This window comes from Miscanthus floridulus, chromosome 7, assembly GCF_019320115.1.
Source record: "Miscanthus floridulus cultivar M001 chromosome 7, ASM1932011v1, whole genome shotgun sequence".
Taxonomy (NCBI): domain Eukaryota; kingdom Viridiplantae; phylum Streptophyta; class Magnoliopsida; order Poales; family Poaceae; genus Miscanthus; species Miscanthus floridulus.
Window position 1 is genome coordinate 25,962,818 of NC_089586.1, and position 16,887 is coordinate 25,979,704.

At 51.3% G+C, this 16,887-nt stretch overlaps 2 protein-coding genes, 1 long non-coding RNA gene, 1 other non-coding gene and 1 pseudogene across 6 annotated transcripts; 2 read left to right on the top strand and 3 right to left on the bottom strand.

Moving 5' to 3' along the window:
- The first annotated feature begins 3,431 nt into the window (after positions 1–3,431).
- LOC136462886 (uncharacterized) lies at positions 3,432–6,665 on the top strand. 3 transcript variants are annotated; one of them, XR_010760840.1, is made up of 5 exons: positions 3,432–4,028; positions 4,519–4,687; positions 4,814–6,058; positions 6,252–6,403; positions 6,528–6,665. It is a non-coding gene; the product is annotated as an uncharacterized lncRNA (long non-coding RNA). The 3 variants fall into 3 exon arrangements; XR_010760838.1 differs by having other exon boundaries at positions 4,814–6,403; XR_010760839.1 differs by having other exon boundaries at positions 4,814–6,403; positions 6,516–6,650.
- Positions 4,547–4,643, bottom strand: LOC136468315 (small nucleolar RNA snoR35). Its single transcript, XR_010761822.1, has one exon. It is a non-coding gene; the product is annotated as a small nucleolar RNA snoR35 (small nucleolar RNA).
- LOC136462885 (uncharacterized) lies at positions 6,639–8,126 on the bottom strand. The gene is made up of 2 exons (XM_066461927.1): positions 7,884–8,126; positions 6,639–6,856 (listed from the first exon to the last, which is right to left on the bottom strand). Exons 1-2 carry the CDS (start codon positions 7,975–7,977, stop codon positions 6,639–6,641), a joined length of 312 nt encoding a protein of 103 aa, XP_066318024.1. The 5' UTR covers positions 7,978–8,126.
- A 1,871-nt stretch (positions 8,127–9,997) lies between these two features.
- LOC136465240 (uncharacterized) lies at positions 9,998–11,884 on the top strand (annotated as a pseudogene).
- A 1,437-nt stretch (positions 11,885–13,321) lies between these two features.
- On the bottom strand, positions 13,322–13,865 carry LOC136465241 (probable pectinesterase 68). The gene is made up of 2 exons (XM_066464055.1): positions 13,608–13,865; positions 13,322–13,496 (listed from the first exon to the last, which is right to left on the bottom strand). The coding sequence occupies exons 1-2, from the start codon at positions 13,859–13,861 to the stop codon at positions 13,322–13,324; spliced, it is 429 nt and encodes a 142-aa protein (XP_066320152.1). The 5' UTR covers positions 13,862–13,865.
- Positions 13,866–16,887: the final 3,022 nt, after the last annotated feature.

Here is a 16,887-nt window from a genome sequence, read left to right on the forward strand (position 1 = left end):
CGGACGCTGGGGTTGCTGCGTCCGGTCAGTTGAAGCTGCTGCGTCTGGTCATCAGATGACCATTGAGATCGGATGAACAACATTTGAAGGAGGGGACATGTGGCGTGTATCGCGTGACCGGACGCTGAGGTCCAACGTCTGGTCGATCGGACCGGAGCATCTGGTCGTCCCGACTTTTGCCCAGTGAAGGGGTAACAGCTCTATTTGTTCGTGGGGTTATAAATAGGAGCCATGGTCAGCCTTTGGCCGAGAGCTTGCATAAGCTGAGCACACTAGAGCCTTGGTGGCTTGTGTGGTAGTGCTTGGGAGCCCTCCATCTCACATATACTTGATAGTGATCATTCGATTGTGTGAGAGAGCGATTCTAGTGCGATTGCATCATGAGGTTGCATCAAGTGGCACTAGGTGATCGAGTTGCAAGCCGGTGGTGCTTGTTACTCTTGGAGGTTGCCACCTCTTAGATAGCTTGGTGGTGGTCTCCATCGAAGCCCGCAAGAAGCTTGTGTGGTGCTCCGGAGAAGAGCTTTGTGAGGGGCATTGTGCTCGCCCCGCGGGAGCCGCGAAGAGCAACTCTAGTAAAGCGTGTCATTGAGCTACCCTCACTTTTGGGGTAGGTTCTTGCGGCGCCCGACGTGCGGCCTTGGCGGGTGATGCCAATTAGCCGCCGAGCCACCAAGTGAGCGGTCGACACAACGGGGACTAGCGTGTTGGCAAACACGTGAACCTCAGGAGAAAAATCATCATGTCAACCTTGTTCTTCCCGTTGGTTTGCATCCTCGTTACACAAGCTTGCAATTACTTTATATACATTGTACTTGTGTAGTTGCTCTTGTAATTAGTTTGCTTGTGTAGCATACTTATTACCTTCTTGCTTGTGTAGCATAGAAGTAGCTCCCTTGCGTGGCTAATTTGGTTTGTGTAACCTTGCTAGTCACATTGCTTAGTTTGTGTAGCAATTATTTGCGCTCACTAATTTGGCATTGGTTGCCTTGTTATTGAGCATTGCTAGTGAGCTTAGTTGGCTTTATGCTTTTGCTTACTAGCATGTGTAGGAGCTCCCTCATTGCTTAAAGTACTAGTGGCATAGGTTTGTGTGACCTTGCTTCTAGAATTGGTTAGGTGAGCTCTAGCTAGCCCAGCACCATTGTTGCTTAATTAGTATCTTTGGAAGGTGCTAGAGAACATAGATAGAGGGGTGTAGTCTTGGCTAGACCGATAGTTTTAATTCCGCACTTGTTTTGGTTAGCCGACACGATTAATTTTAGAAAGGACTATTCACCCCCCCCCCTCTAGTCCGCCATCTCGACCCTACAGCCGGCCTCACCATCTCCCATCCCGTCGTGGGTGATGGGCTCGATGACTTCGCCCATCTACACGATGGCCATGACCCCTACACCGTAGGCAGCCGCGGTCGTGGCGTCCTCCGGGGCACACCAGCCGCCCCTGACCAGCGGCATCGGCTATGGAGGGACGGACGGTACCCTCGTCTACGGTGGAGGCGGGTACTTCGGCGGCGCCCTATACGCAGAGGACTCGTCTATCGCTGCTCCCAACGGCGCCCATGCCCCTCCCAAATTTTACAAGCTGGAGTTCCCGACATTCGACGACGCCGTTGATCTGCTCAATTGGCTCAACCACTGCGAGCAGTTTTTCCACGGCCAGCGAACATTGGCTTCGAATCGCACATGGCTAGCTTCGTATCACCTTCGCGGCGCTGCTCAAACTTGGTACTATGCGCTGGAACAAGATGAAGGCATGCCGACCTAGGAACGCTTCCGCGACCTGTGCCAGCTCCGTTTCGGCCCCCCAACGCATGGCACGCGGCTGGCCGAGCTCACCCGGCTACCCTTCCAGTCATCGGTCCAGGAGTATTCGGACCGCTATAATGCCGTGCTCTGCCATGCTCGTGACCTCAATCCTCACCAGAAGGCGGAACTGTTCGTGGGTGGCCTCCCCGAGCACATCAAGGTCGACATCGAAATGCGGGATCCACCTGACCTTCAGACCGCCATGTATTTGGCCCGGGCATTCGAGCGTTGCGTGGCGGCCATGCCTCCAGCGCCTCTGCAGTAGGGCGCCTGACCTCCTCAGCGACCTGGCCTTCCCCCGCGCGTGCCAGGCGTGGGTGCTCCTCCAGCTGGAGCCCCTGTGCCCCCAGGGGGCGGACCAGTAGTGGCGAACGGGGCGCCCCCGGTACTCCAATTCAGCCGCCTCATGCCGGATGAGCAACTGGAGCGGTGTCGACAAGGGCTTTGCTTCAACTGTGATGAGCCCTACGTCCGCGGCCACGTGTGCCCACGGCTCTTCTACCTCGAATCGGACGACTACATTGATGACGGGCTGGGGGATGCCACGGCGATGGATGACGTCGCCAACCCTGCGGCTCCGGACGCCCAGGAGCCTGCGGCCGCTAATGCTTTTGTGGTCTCTCTACACGCACTTGCAGGGATGCGCACGGACAATACGATGCTACTCCCGGTGATGGTTAAAGGGGAGCGGCTGTTGGCGCTACTCGACACCGGCTCCACGCACAACTTCCTCCATGGCGTGATGATGCGCCGCCTACGGCTCGCCCCGACGGGCGGTGAGTAGCTCCGTGTCACCGTGGCCGACGGCGACCGGCTCCCTTGAGAGGGCATTGCTCGCCACGTGCCCATCCGCATCGGCTCAGAGTCCTTTTCCATCACGTGCGTCGGATTGGACTTGGGCTGTTTCGACTTCATCCTCGGCGTCGACTACCTACGGACCTTGGGTCCCATCTTGTGGGATTTCAAGGCCATGACGCTGTCCTTCTGGCGTGAGGGCAGACGTGTCCTTTGGCAAGGCGTGCGCAGCCTCGACGCGGCGGCTCCACAGCAGCACCTCGCTGCACTCTCCGCCGACGCCCAACAGCCGCTGATGGACTTGTTGCTGCAGCAGTAGAGCACAGTCTTCGACGAGCCCACAGGGCTCCCACCGCACGGCACAGTCCCTCGTCGACGAGTTCCGCACCCTCTACCCTGCCTTCCAGCTCGAGGACGAGCTGTTTACGTAGGCGGGGAGAGATGTTATGACCGGCACCCATTATACAAGGTGTAGGCCCATGTTATGGCAAGTGGAGCCGGCCCAGGGGCCACGCGGTACTATAGCATGCGGTACTGTAGCGCGTGAAGATTAGATTGGTTTGGTTTGTTAGAAAAGAGAGATGTTAGATTGATTTGGCTAGGATATTTCCTTAAGGGTCAAGTCAGTCATCTCTATAAAAAGAGAACCCTGTATCAGTTATAATTAAGCAGAAACAAGAATTGTTTCCGGCTTCCTGAAGGGAGCCGGGATTTCCTAACCCTAGCCGCCTCCTGCTGTATCTCGCGTGAACAGTCCCGCTGCTGCTGCATCTCGCGTGGGATGATGCACCACGGGAATTCTAGGGCTGCTGCGGCAGCCACCGCGCTCTCACCGCCACGGCCCCTCGCCGACGTCGAGAGTACAGACTACGTCCTCCTCTCTTCCACCCCTATAACCTACGCAGTAACACGGTAGGGCATCTAGTCCTATCAGTATTGTTGACTACAAAGAAAATTATTTCTTTTACCTCCCACTACCAAATAGGTAAAAAAACACAGATTTGTATATGTGACCGCACAAATGATTAAGAACATTCAATAGCCTGCTGTGCTGTTTTTTGCAGTTTGGAATTTAAGGTTAGCACACCGTCCATTTCATTTGCTTTTATTGTTGTTTTGGTCATCATCCCAACACTTCAACGGGAATAAAGTCTGTGCAACTAATTCCAACAGGACCCATGTATGGAGAAAGATACTATGAAATGAGGATTATATGTACTGTGAACTGAACGTGAAAGATACTATGAAATGAGCATTATATGTACCATATGCTAATCCTGACAATGATTTTCCATTTTTCCATAGGCTTGCATCTATACACGAGACATCAATATTGAAAATTGCTACCTTTGGTTTCACCCTACTAATCCTATACATGGATTTCCTTGTGGCGTTCCTGCAACCACTCCTCACTGGAAGTAACAGGTACATCTTTGTTCCTCTGTTGGTGGCTCCTTTGTCAGATGTTTTTCTCTGATAGTTTCTTCATCGCACCACTAACATGTGCTGTTGCAGCAGCTTTAATTGTTGCGTCATCACCCTTACTAAATTAATATGGTTATGCATTTCGTCTTTTTTCTATTCAGTAAACAATCATAGTCTAGTTTCTTAGATCAGTTGTATGTTATCACTTATGAGTGGCGGCTCCTATAGCCTCTCCTTTTCTAGACATGCTAATTTTTTTTTGTTATCTGTTTAGTTCTCTGTCACATTAAAAATACATAAAAATGTTGCTGAACAGAAAGCAAACATGCCTTGTTTTCTCTTATTTATTTGATAGTTGATGCTCGATTGATTAATGTAATAGCATTGTTGTTCAAGCTATTCTACCTCTTGCATCATTGTATGTACAAATGCATATTAAAGTGTCAATTATATATTCTGACGGGTGAACTCATTTTCATCACTTTTGCAGTTAAACATTAGTGGGGCCACCTCAAACCTTAGAGATTCAACAGGAAGGCCATTTACATCATCCTTTTCCGGTCAATCTGGAAGATATGTTACGGAACGAAATGATTTTTTTTTAACAAAACCCAGCAACATCATATTTTTAGGGCAAAAATTGCAGTTCATATATAAAGGTAAAACCAGTTCATAATTAGGGCAAAATCGTGTATTAGAATTGCAATCACTACAGACTATAATAAACAGGATTACATCAATTTTTTATGCATCACTTACCCGTGACTTGTCGTGCCCTGTTACAGTGTGACCAAGGAGCAGATCGTGAGGGAGACGGCGAGTGCAGGAGAGGCAGATTGCCATCGATGTCGGGTGGCCACCGCGACGGCACGCGTCGTGTGACCGGGAAGCAGATCGCGAGGGAGCGGCGAGGGAAGGAGAAGCAGATTACCGTCGATGTCAGGTGGCCGCGGCGACGGAAAGGCGTCAGCTGCTTGGAGTAGCAGATCGCTGCAGACGTCAAGTGGCCCCGGGGCGATCTGTTGATGTCAAGTGGCCACAGGGCGTCGGAAGATTGGGGTAGCAGATCGCGGGTGACGTCACACCGCAACGGCAACAGCACCAGACTTCGCGGCGGCGGCTTGGAGGAGATTGCTATCGATGTCGACGGCGAGTGATCAGGGCGACGGTAGTTTTATTTTAGCTGGGGGTCGCGGGAGGCGCTAATGCGATCGCGTGAGACCGGCGCGCTGATTGTTTGATTCCTTTTTCTCGGAAACGTTCTAGGCGCCGGTTGCGGGGTGTGTTTCCTGATTGATTGTTTCTTTTTTTTCTGGCGAGATTTTTTTTCAGGGCGCTGTTTTTTTTGGATGGCCGTTCGCAGGCACGCAGTTGCTTGGCGAGCATTCTCCGATTGTTTGTTTCCTTTTTTTTGCAAGACATGGTTTTTCTTAGAAAGCTTGTGAGCGACGGTTTTTTTTTGGAAAGAAGGGGCTGCGCGGTGTTGTTTCTGTTTTGCTAGGCACGTTGTGGGCGCCGTTTTTTTAAGGAAACAACAGGAGTGGATCGCAGGGCATGCGGTGATTTGCCGGGAGGGTCATGGATCGCAGGACACGCGGTGATTAGCCGGGTACACGAAAACTATCGCTGCTTTTTAGTTGTAGAGATATATGCCAATTCCAAGGATCTGAGGAACAACTCCCATGCTTTCAAAGATTCACGTGGAATTACCAAAGCTTCGGTTTTTCTGTGATTATTGCTTTTAGGATTTGAGACTTATAGAATGTTTTGAAAAAAAATGTTCAGCATAAATTATCCAATACGTACTGTTTTTAGTTTTTAGAACATCCCATAGTTGGTCAAGATTTCTTTTCTTCATAGCCTCAGCTTCAGCGCCATTTTTTGTAAGCTTTTGAATGACTTTGCGTCAACTTTTTTTTTCGATGCTCTGATTCTAACGTGGCATGCTTTGTTCTCTCTCTGGCAGCATTAATTAGGTTGCAAAGACAAGTATATTTGTGGTAATATCATAAGGAGCCCAAGTTCGTAGTGTACGTGCCAAACCAAAATCATAAGATGACACGATAGATTTCTTTTGAATTGTCATGCATGACACTTCCCAATCATGTTTGTTGCTGTTACTCACGCATCACGTTACTGTGTTGCCGAAAGACTAGTAGATCACTACAGACTAGGGGATCGTGTTGGCACAGAGTTCTGCCTCACATCAAACTTTTTTTGCAGTCAGGTCAGGTCCAGTTCTGAAAAGAATGCTCCTCCGTTGGCACTCTGCTGACATGTCGCCATGTCTGTGCCTCCCTCGACCAGTCATCATGCCACAGAAGGACAGAACACAAAGCAAAATAAACATGGGAAATTAGAGCTGATTTTTTTATGTACGTTTTCTTTTCTCTCTACAATGCGCAGTAAAGGTGCACCGTGCACGTAGTGCATAGCGCACACACCAGCACCATTTCCTAGTCAAATTAAACTGATAGTTTGCCCCAGAGGCCCCCACAGGTCGCAGCAGTGGAGCTTTTCACCGACACAAACACAGACACAGACACTGCCAGTCATCATCTTTCGCGCACAGTGGTGCGTCGGTGCCGCCCCGGCGAGCGCGCGCGCGCCTCACCGCGCGGCGGCCATGCCCGTGCCGGTGCGGCGCGACGATCCGAAGTGCAAGAACGACGGCGTCCAGGTCCAGAGCGGCGACCGCTTCCGGCGCTCCGGCGCGCTGCTGGGCGGCCCGGTGTCCAGGCCCAGCATGTCCCACATCACCTGGACGTCGTGGTACCCGCAGGTCTCCACGTCCCTGTGGAGGTCCACGATTCCTGCGCGCTCTGCCTCTGCATTGCAGCCAGCGTTTGCCAAGAGGAATTGTTAGTGATACAATCTGTCTGCAAACCACACGATGGTGTCACTGTTCGTGGGGATCAGAGCTTTGGAGATGTGTCGCTTGTCTTATAAGCCGTACTTTTTTAACGAACGAGTAGTATTTTTCTCTCACAACAAATCAGTCAACAGTACTTTCAAACATGGCTTATCAGCCAAACGAACGTACCAATGATTGAACATTGAAGAGATATCCCTGAACTAACCGTGTTAAAAGTTAAAAAGGCATGTGACAATTATTCGTGGATGAAGCAAGATCTTTTTTTTAAAGTTTTATAAGACATTAGTGGATGAAGCAAGATCTTTTTTTTCTATATAAAAAAACTTTTGTTCCTACGGGCGGCGGTACAAGAGAAAGCCATATGCCTCTTTTATGCTAAGTCTTTATAAAAGGATGTGGACAGAAAAAGATTAAAAAACGAGAATGCCATATGGCAGTACAAACCAAATGCTAAGCCAGGTTCCCAAGGCAAAAGCTGCCCCATGTGTATCCAAACAAACCGTCGAAAGCAAAGGGCCTAGGAGTACAGATGGCGTAGTAGTGTCCGCCCCTGTTTCCTCTATGGTGACTGCTGTATGGCACTTCTGTTGACACTGTTTGGTGTTCATCAGATTCTTGCGAGAATCAAAATGCTGAGCAGCTAGCTAGCTAGATCATACCATGAACTAGGAGTTTATGCAACATTGGAAATTCCTGTGCTTCAAAAATCAAGACTCAGCCTGTTCGCTTGCTCGTAAACGATCGTAAATTTTCAGCCGGGAACAGTATTTTTCTCTCACACCAAACCAGCCAACAGTAAATAATCCACGATACGATACGGCCTCCCGAACAGGCTGCTCCTGCTCCTTTGCACGCTGGATCGGTTCAGATCGGACGACGAATGCGCGCCCAAGAAGCGCTACCGTCCGGCGAGCCAACTGAATCAGCCGAGAATTAGAGGTGGTGGTGGTTGCCGAGCGCGAGCGGAAAAGGCTGCTTACCAGTGCGGCCCTTGCGGCGGCGCACGCGGGCGGCGACGACGGCGAGCCAGGCGCGCCGCGCCGGTGCGACCACCCGCGCGCGCCACCACGCCATGACGCGCGTCGTCCGAGCGACCCTGGGCGCCCCGCCGCCGCCTGGTCCGCGCGGCGGCTCCGCTGGCCGCCGGGCACGGTCTCCCAGCCTCGCCGTGGCTCCAGACAACGGCTGTGCGTGCTCCTCGAGCTTGCTAGGATGTCGTCTCGCGCTGCTTGCCTGTTTCTCACCGACTGCGTGTGTGTATGGGGCATTGGATTGTGTGTGTGTGTATATATATATAGGAGTAGATAGATGAATAGATCCAGGATCGCACACAAGGCGGGCGTTTAACTCGCACGGCTCCCTAATCAATGCCGCTGTCGCCTTTTCGTTTCGCGCAAAATACTTACGCACGCGCTTCTCTGTACTTGCACCGTCAGCCGGGGCCCGGGGGTGCGGTTCGCTGGCGATTTGTTGCGATCCCGGCCAGGTCGGCGGGCACACGGGGCCGGGCCTCGATTGGCCGTGCCGCGCGTACGATCGGCCGCGCATGTGCCCGCGGATCGCGAGCCCAGGCATGCGTTGCACACTTGCACAGGTCGCGCTGCTGCAGGTAGGACATGGGAGTACATACATGAGGTTATGATGAATCCATGGGTTTGGCTCCGGGCGTCCGTTGGGACCGGCCGGCAGGTCGTTGGCGATGGCAATCAAGGCGCCGGGGTTTTAATTCCAGGGGCGCGTACGTGGCCACGTACTATAGCGCGGCGGGGCTTTGGGCCTCTGGTACGGCGATCTCGCCGCGATCGGCTCGTTGTATTTGTCGTCGGTGGCTGCACAGGCGCGTCGGCACGGCGGCCTCGGCTGCGCGCACGGGCTCGGGGATCACCAGATCAGCCGCCCGGACGGGCGCGGGCTCCACCGGCTCGGATCCGGCCTGGACGACGACGTCGCTGGTGCTGCGCGGCCTGCGCGCGAGTACGCGACGGGGCCACGTTGGCCCATCTGACTGAGACGCTCGCCCCCGGCGACGTCGGCCCAATTCCAACCAAGATAATGCAAGCCTCCCTCCTCACGTTGCTTCGGCGTTCGTGCAGCCCACCATTGGCAGGCAGGCAGTCCCGCTTCGATCGCAACCGGCCCGCTGGACCGGAAGCCGCGGCAATCCTGCGATCTGCAAGCATATGCTACTATGCGGATTTAAATGGGCTAGCCCACGGACATGTATATAGGGTTTTTATTTTCGATCTTGCCAGGACGTCCAATCCGATCGCAAGAGAAGGAGCCCATGCTGTTTTTTCGCGTGCCCCACCACGTGGGCCCCCATGCCTGCGCTCATTTTCTCACGCGCCCGCTCGTTGGTGCCCCAGCAGTGGGCCCGTGCTGCACGGACGTCACCCAGCAGCTGCAGCAAGTGGCTGGTGTCGGTGGGTCCCATTGCAACATGGGCAATACCAGATCTACTTTTGTAACACTCTCATGTGAAACACTTGTAACATAAGTCTAAAAATAGCTGAAACACTTACAACATACATATGAAACACTTGCAAAACACCTGGAAAACACTTGAAAGCAATTGCAAACATGTGCAACATTCAGATGAAACACTTGCAACAGTCGTATGAAACACCTGAAACACTTGAAACATACGCTTACAACATGCATGTATATGCAACATCCAGATCTACTTTTTCAACATCGAGAGAAAAACACTCCAACATACGTCTGATACAAATGAAACGTTTCGAACATACACTTAAAACATACGTGTATAGCCATTGCAACATGTGCAACATCCCGATCTACTTTTGCAACATCGATATAAAACAGTTGCAACATACCTCTAAAATATCCGAAACTCCTGAAACGTAGGTTTGCAACATGCTCTTTCAGCGCAAATATCTCCTTGCTGCTTCGGCAAATGGAGGCTCATCGGCACGTGGAGGTCACCGGTGTGCTCGCGGACAGTGTGGAGGTGGCACGGGCGGTGGTGTCGTAGAGGGCGGGTTGGTGGCGCGAAGCTAGGCAGCGGCCCAAAGAGGACAGGGTGGGGCAGCACGGGCGGCGGTGGCGTAGAGGCCGGGTAAGCGTGACACGGATGGCGCAGAGAGTGGGTGAAGCGTCCGAACGTCGAACGCTCAGGTTAGAGCGTTTCCGTTTTATTTTATGGATTGTGGTGTATATGCATGTTTATCGGTTAACCCTACAATACAGTTGCACACCTGCACTTGACTTGACGTTTAATGCTGGGAATGGGGAGGCCGGGCGGGTCAGCGCGTGGGGGTCGTTAGCCTTTAAATCCTAACCCAGGCAGAGAAAATTTGCGCCTAGGAGCACTCGCCTGGCACGTGTTTTCGAGGGTCTCAAGCAAACATGCCTGAATCCGTTACCATGAACCTGTTTTTTTAGAGGGCATCCGGCGCACTTTATTGATTCGAAAATAGTATTACGTCGTTCACCAGGGCTTCAAGTATGACGCTAGGGATTCATCGACCCAAATACAAGTATGCTTTGACTAAATAGCTAAAGTTGCTAAATTATGCGCTACTCTATGCATATCTCTATTACAGTGCTCAATGAAAATTAAAGAAAAATCCTGCCAAAGCATCTTGCATTCTTCGTAAATTGATTCCAACAAAAAGCAGTCGAAGCGCCCAGTGCCAGCGATGAGGGTCAGGCGATCGATCGGCCACGCTTTCGGACCGGCCGTAGCCGGTAGCCCGTAGGTCCGTTACACATAGGTAGGGCTGCGAGGCGTGGGCCGGTGGGCGCCAATTCGGCAATACTAGGCCGGCTTTATTTCCCATTGCCCATTGGCCCACGCTGGCACCACAGCCTTCTTCCCCTATTTTTTCTGTACTAGATTTATGTCCGTGTGTTGCACGGGTGATACGTATTTTTGTCCACGCGTACGACGACGGATATGACCATTTTTAGAAAATAATAAAAAGCTAATAAATAATTTTGCATTGGGAACCTAAAATACATCTTTTTTTTTGTCTCTTTAGTTATTTATCTGTAGAGCTCTTGAAATCACCCAATCTGTGTCCAAACTGTGTGAGGATGATTTATCTGAAATCGTCATGTGTGCAGGATTAACACGCTTTTTACCTTTTGTCCTTTTGCGGCGAGCCGGCTCCTCCTGTGGCCACGACGATGAGGATCATGGTGCGGACGCTCCGCGGGGACCGGGTGGCGCTGGACGTCGATGGCACCGCCACGATGGCGCAGCTCAAGGCCATGGTCATGGCCCGCGAGGGCGTCACCGTCGGAGCCCAGCGGCTCTTCTTCGCCGGCGACGGCCTCCCCGTCGTCGCGCACTACGGCGTGCGCCAAGGCTCCGTCGTCTTCCTCAGCCTCCAACTCCGCGCCGACGACGACGCCTCGCAGTACGTGCTCTCTCGCTGCTCTCAGACTTATCGTCCATTAGTTTCCATTAGTTTGGGACCAACTGACCATTCCATCGACATGGAAGGCAGGAGATGCGTAGCGTGCAAACGCGACCAGAGCAACCAGTCACGACCGTGAGCCAACTACTGATGATTGACCAGCAGCTGATGACGCGCTTCGAAGAGGGCGGCGGCGGCGGCGAGGAGGCCGTCGAGACCACGAGGCCGCCGGTGTCGCGGCGGTCGCTGTGCAAGATCCTGTCGCGGCTGCACGTTGACGTGTGGACGGCCCAGCACGACGCCAAGTTCCTGGACTTGTTGCTGCTATGCGGCATGCGCGGCGGCGCCGGCGTGGGCGCGCGATCTCACCGCGGACGACTGGTCATCGGCCATCCGCACCGAGCTCAACGCAGCCACCGGGTCCGCGTTCCCTGTCGAGGACGTGCAGCGGCGGCTGGCCGAGCTCCGGCGCGAGTTCGATGCCGTCAGCCGGATCAAGGACCACCCGCGGTTCACCTACGACGCGCTGCCGGGTCGTCGTCGCCAAGGAGGCCGAGTGGAAGCGGTACGTGCTGTTTCGTGCGGATCGCTGCTGAGTTTATCGCGGGCGTATCACCCGGATGATCTTCTCCTGATTAATGCATGACCTTGATTTCCACTGCGGTTTCAGGAGAACCCGGATGCGGTGGCGTGGTAGAGAAGCGCGGGAACGTGGCCCCTTTTTTTTTAAAAGAAAATTAACTCATCTTTAGATCATGGGGTCGGCGTCAGAACTCATTACGCCAAGGTAAAGATCATGGGGTCGGCATCAAAACTTATTAGGCCGAGATAAAACGCCTCGGCGTTACAAATCTTAACGTCAAGGTACCTAGCCGTACACTACAAGAAATTTTAGGTGACGTTAACCTGACCAGTACCTCAGCGCCAGAATATGGCGCCCACCTCGACACCGTAGATGATCGCCAAGCTCCGAGCCGTGTAATCTGCGCCGAGCGTGCTGTAAAGAACTGCCAAGGACAGGCTTTGACCGGAGGGCTAGCTTTTTTAAAAATGGAGGGACGAGGCGCGGAGTGTGCAGCAGCTAGCTAGCTAGGATACACACAGACAGGGAAGAGAGCGAGGTAGGCCTCCTTTAGATTGGGGTTAGGAATTAGTATTTGGTACTGTAGCACTTTCGTTTGTATTTGATAATTATTGTCCAATCATGGCCTAACTAGGCTCAAAAGATTCGTCTCGTAATTTACAATCAAACTGTGTAATTAGTTATTTTTTTTATCTATATTTAATACTCCATACATGTGTCCAAAGATTTGATGTGATGGAGAGAGTGAAAAAACTTGCAATCTAAACAAGGTGAAGTTCGGAATTTTGACTACTGTAGCACTTTCATTTTTATTTAGCAATTAGTATTTAATCATGAACTAATTAGGCTCAAAACATTCGTCTCGCGATTTCCAACCAAACTGTGTAATTAGTTTTTTTTATCTATATTTAATGCTCTATGTATGTATCATAATATTCAATGTGATGGCTACTGTAGCACTTTTTGAGAAAAAATTTTGGAACTAAACCAGGCCCTAGTCCAGACTTGTGACTCTGAGGTTTTGTCACTTTGCCTGCCCCTGCACCGTGTCTGCCGCCGCTGCATGATGCACCAGGCCATAGCCACAGCCCGTTTTCCCTGTGCGTCTTGTGACCTCGCGTACGAATGTACACTCGGGCCTTTCGTTCATCATCATGAACCACTGGGTCTGGGCAATGCATGCAAACGGCTGCTGCTCACCTTGAAGCTGAGCGCGTGTTCAGTTGGGCGGAAGTTGGCTACGGTAGCACTTCCATTTTTACTTGGTAAATAGTGTTTAATTATGGACTAATTAGGCTTAAAACATTCATCTCACAATTTCCAACCAAACTGTGTAATTAATTTTTTTACCTACATTTAATGTTCCATATATGTATCGCAAGATTCGATGTGATGACTACTGTAGCACTTTTTTGGAATTTGGATTGAGAACTAAACACGCGCTGATGTTCTAAGCGTTGAAATAGTTAGCGAGAATGGTTACTGAGGCGGTGTTGTAGGTGCGGAGCGGCTGCCCGTCGGGGCCGCGGTCGCTGGCCCGGTCGTGCCACTCCGCCACCGTCACGTCGCGCCCGGCGCCCTGGAACGTCATGTACGGCTTCGACGCCGGCACCACCACGTTCTCTCTGCACGCACGCACGCACATATACACCCCGGCCGGCCCGTCAGGAAATGAACGAAGCTCTATCAGCCTCAGCGAATGAAAAGGGCCAGAGCTAGATAGCTAGCAAACTTACATGTACGTGCCGGCGTTGATCTGCATGATGACGCGCATGGTGTTGCCCTCCGGCACCGAGTCGACGGCCTGCTGGATGGACACGAAGTCGCCGGCGCCGCTCGCGTCTACCACGATCTTCCGCACGCCCACCGGGTGCTTGTACCGGTGGCCGGAGTGCCTTGTGTACTCGCACTTCGTCGCTGCCTGCTGGCTCGCGATCGGCGGCAGGAGGCTCGAGATGGTGACCAGCAACAACAAGAGGATGCGAGCCATCCTGCTTCGCGAAACTAGCGCGAATTATTCTAGCTCGTTGTAACTTGCTAGTGATGATGATGTTCCTTTGGTATGCGCGTGGCCTTAGCTTGAATGTGTCTTGTCAACCTATCTATTAACCCTGGGCAAAAATAACCGAGAACCGAACCAAAATAACCGGAACCGAAACCGAATTAACCAAAACCGAAAATTCGGTTCCTAGTTCGGTTCCCAGCTCTCAGGAACCGAAATAATATCGGGTAATTCGGTTCCAGACCTCGGTTAACCGAACAAAACCGAAGAACCGAATATATATATTGGCCCAATAGCAAAATAACCGAATGGCTAATGTAATGTATGGCTTGATTTTCATTTTCTCCTTTTCTTTCCTTCTGTTTCGCTGATGTAATGTATGGCTTGGTTAGTTCGGTTCTAATCAAAACCGAACCGAACTAACCAAGACCGAATTTTCTCGGTTCCAAGTTTTCAAGTTAACCGATCAGTTCCAATTTATGCCAACCGAATTTTATAAAGAACCGAGGAACCGAATCGAACGGTTTCGGTTAACCGAATGCCCAGGGTAACTATCTATCACTCTTCTATCAGTCTATTTTTCTCTCACCCTCTCCCTCTCTCTCTCTCTTCACATGCACAACATATGCTGAGACGACGGAGAGCGAGGCGAGGTAGCTACCACACGGGCTCTACTGCGGTGCAGCTGTGCACTACTGCACACTCTGCGCCTTGCCCCTCCATTTTAAAAAAGCTAGCCCTGCGGTCAAAGCCTGTCCTTCGGCCTGTTCGCTGGTTGGTTTCTGGGCTGGTTTAGGCTGGCTGGTGCTGGTTTATTGTGAGAGGAAAACACTGTTGGCTGGCTGGTTTGGGCTGGCTGAAACCAACAAGCGAACATGCCGCTTGGCAGTTCTTTACATCATGCTCTGCGCAGATTACACGGCTCGGAGCTTGACGCCCAGAGCTGTGGCATGGAGCTCGCGCCGCGTCGAGTTCGACGTCATATATTTTAGTGTCGAGCTACAGACCACGTCAATGTCACCCTGGATTTTTTTGTAGTGCACGGTCAGACACCTTGGTGTCAAGATCTTTGACGTCGAGACATGTTACCTCGACACCATAAGTCCTAGCGTTGATTCTCAGGGTCCAAAAATAAGTTTAAGTCTTTCATGAGTTAAACGTAAATTTTCTTTAAAAAAAGTCAAATAGTAAAAAATTAGGCTCATGCGCCGCGAGTCGCGGGCCAAGAGATGCCGGCTCCGGTGCAATCTATGAGCGATCCGCATGTGGGCAATGCACCGTATCTGGGGGCGCAGCCAAAGCGTTTGTTTTTTTGTTTTTGAGACCGATCCGGATTGCATGTGCATGCACCGTATCTGGGGCGGGCGCGTACACGAAGTTATGTGGTGGACGGAAACCCTCACACTTTTTATGTGCTAAGGCCAGTCTCAATGGAGAGTTTCACCTCCCAGTTTCCAACACGTGAAACTTTGATATGAAACGGGTCTCTCCCACAGTGCAAAGTTTCATGGCACGGTTTCATCCCTTATTTTACTATTCACGGGTCCCACCTATCCCTATCATCCCTCTCTTCCCTGCGTGGTCCCGGAGAAGAAAAGTCACGATGAAACGAAGGAAGGGCCTCAGTGCAGGTTTCACGGCGTTTCCAAAGTTTTGGAAACAGTGCGGATAAGTTTCATGGCCATGAAACGAATCTCTTCTCTCTCCTCCCAGTTTCATGCAAAAACTGACGTGGCACCTTATTAATTGTGCATGAAACCCCCCATGAAACTCCATTGAGACTGGCCTAATAGATAATAGATTAAATTAATCCATGAAGATCAATCCATCCGATATTAGAACCGCAGATTTTTAGATCGGGGATGCTAGCACCAGACGTCCGGATGGACGCCCGTGCCTACACCCTATGTCACATGCCTTTTCGTTTACCGCACCTCGTGTCGCGTGGACGCCTTGCCCTGTGCCGCCCCCTCGCACACAGGGGCCGCCCGCTTCCCGTGCGTAGCCGGGGACTGGTTGTGCCCTGCTCCATATGGCACACACGGGGACTGCCTGCGTCCGCGTCCGCTTCCCGCGCATATTCTGGCCGTCCCATTCAACGTTTGAAACATAAAAACACTTACTGTAACATACATATGAAATAGAAAAAATAATTAGAATATATGTTTGCAACATATATGTGAAACATATATAACATTCAGATAAAAACACTTGCAACATACGTTTAAAACAGATGAAACATTTCGAGCAAACGCTTGCAACATACGTGTATAGCCATTACAACATGTGAAACATCTAGATCTACTTTTGCAACCTCCATATGAAACACCTGCAACATACATCTGAAACATCTGGAACACTTAAACACATACGCTTGCAACATTTACTTCTTCCTATCTTGGTGTCTTCGGCCAATCGCGGGAGACGATGTCCTAGACGGTGATGACCTTCTCCTGGTGGAGCCGGGGTGGTGGTAGCGCGGTGCACGGCGTGCCCGCGACAAGCGAGCGCGGAGTGGGGAGGCTCGACGAGGGATGGTCGCGACGGCAAGGCGGAGTGGGGCAGCGCAACGCAAGATGGGGGCATGCGAGGGAGATGGCTGCGGCGGCGATGCAAAGTAGGCTAGGCAGCACGCGATGGGCGAGCGAATCGGTAGATATTTTTCGAAGAGAGATGGGGGAAGCATATAAAGAGGCAGTCTTGTTGGGCTAGTACGGTAGCGCGCAGGCCCAGGAAGGCGACATCCGGCCGGCCGGACGCCCGCTCCTTAGCATTACCGTTTTTGAGATTGATGCATTTACTAAATGCATGTCTTATTTAACACACACTTAGCCCTATAAATTCTTTAGGGTTTATTTGTTTGGACTTTTTCCCCTAAAAAAACTATATATCTTTAAAAGATAAAACATCTTATAATTTAGAATGGAGGGAGTACCAATTAGCTCTTGTATCAAATGGGCCTAAGCAACAGTAGATTGTAATAAATCTATACTAACATTCATTCATGATGATCA

What these genes read in the sequence shown, in the direction of transcription:
- LOC136462885 (XM_066461927.1), bottom strand. Translation starts at nt 7,977, where the DNA reads ATGGCGTGGTGGCGCGCGCGGGTGGTCGCACCGGCGCGGCGCGCCTGG. An exon ending in CCGCCGCAAGGGCCGCACTG is followed by an intron (nt 6,857 to 7,883) that starts GTAAGCAGCCTT and finishes GCTGCAATGCAG; the next exon opens with AGGCAGAGCGCGCAGGAATC.
- LOC136465241 (XM_066464055.1), bottom strand. Translation starts at nt 13,861, where the DNA reads ATGGCTCGCATCCTCTTGTTGTTGCTGGTCACCATCTCGAGCCTCCTG. An exon ending in ATCAACGCCGGCACGTACAT is followed by an intron (nt 13,497 to 13,607) that starts GTAAGTTTGCTA and finishes GCGTGCGTGCAG; the next exon opens with AGAGAACGTGGTGGTGCCGG.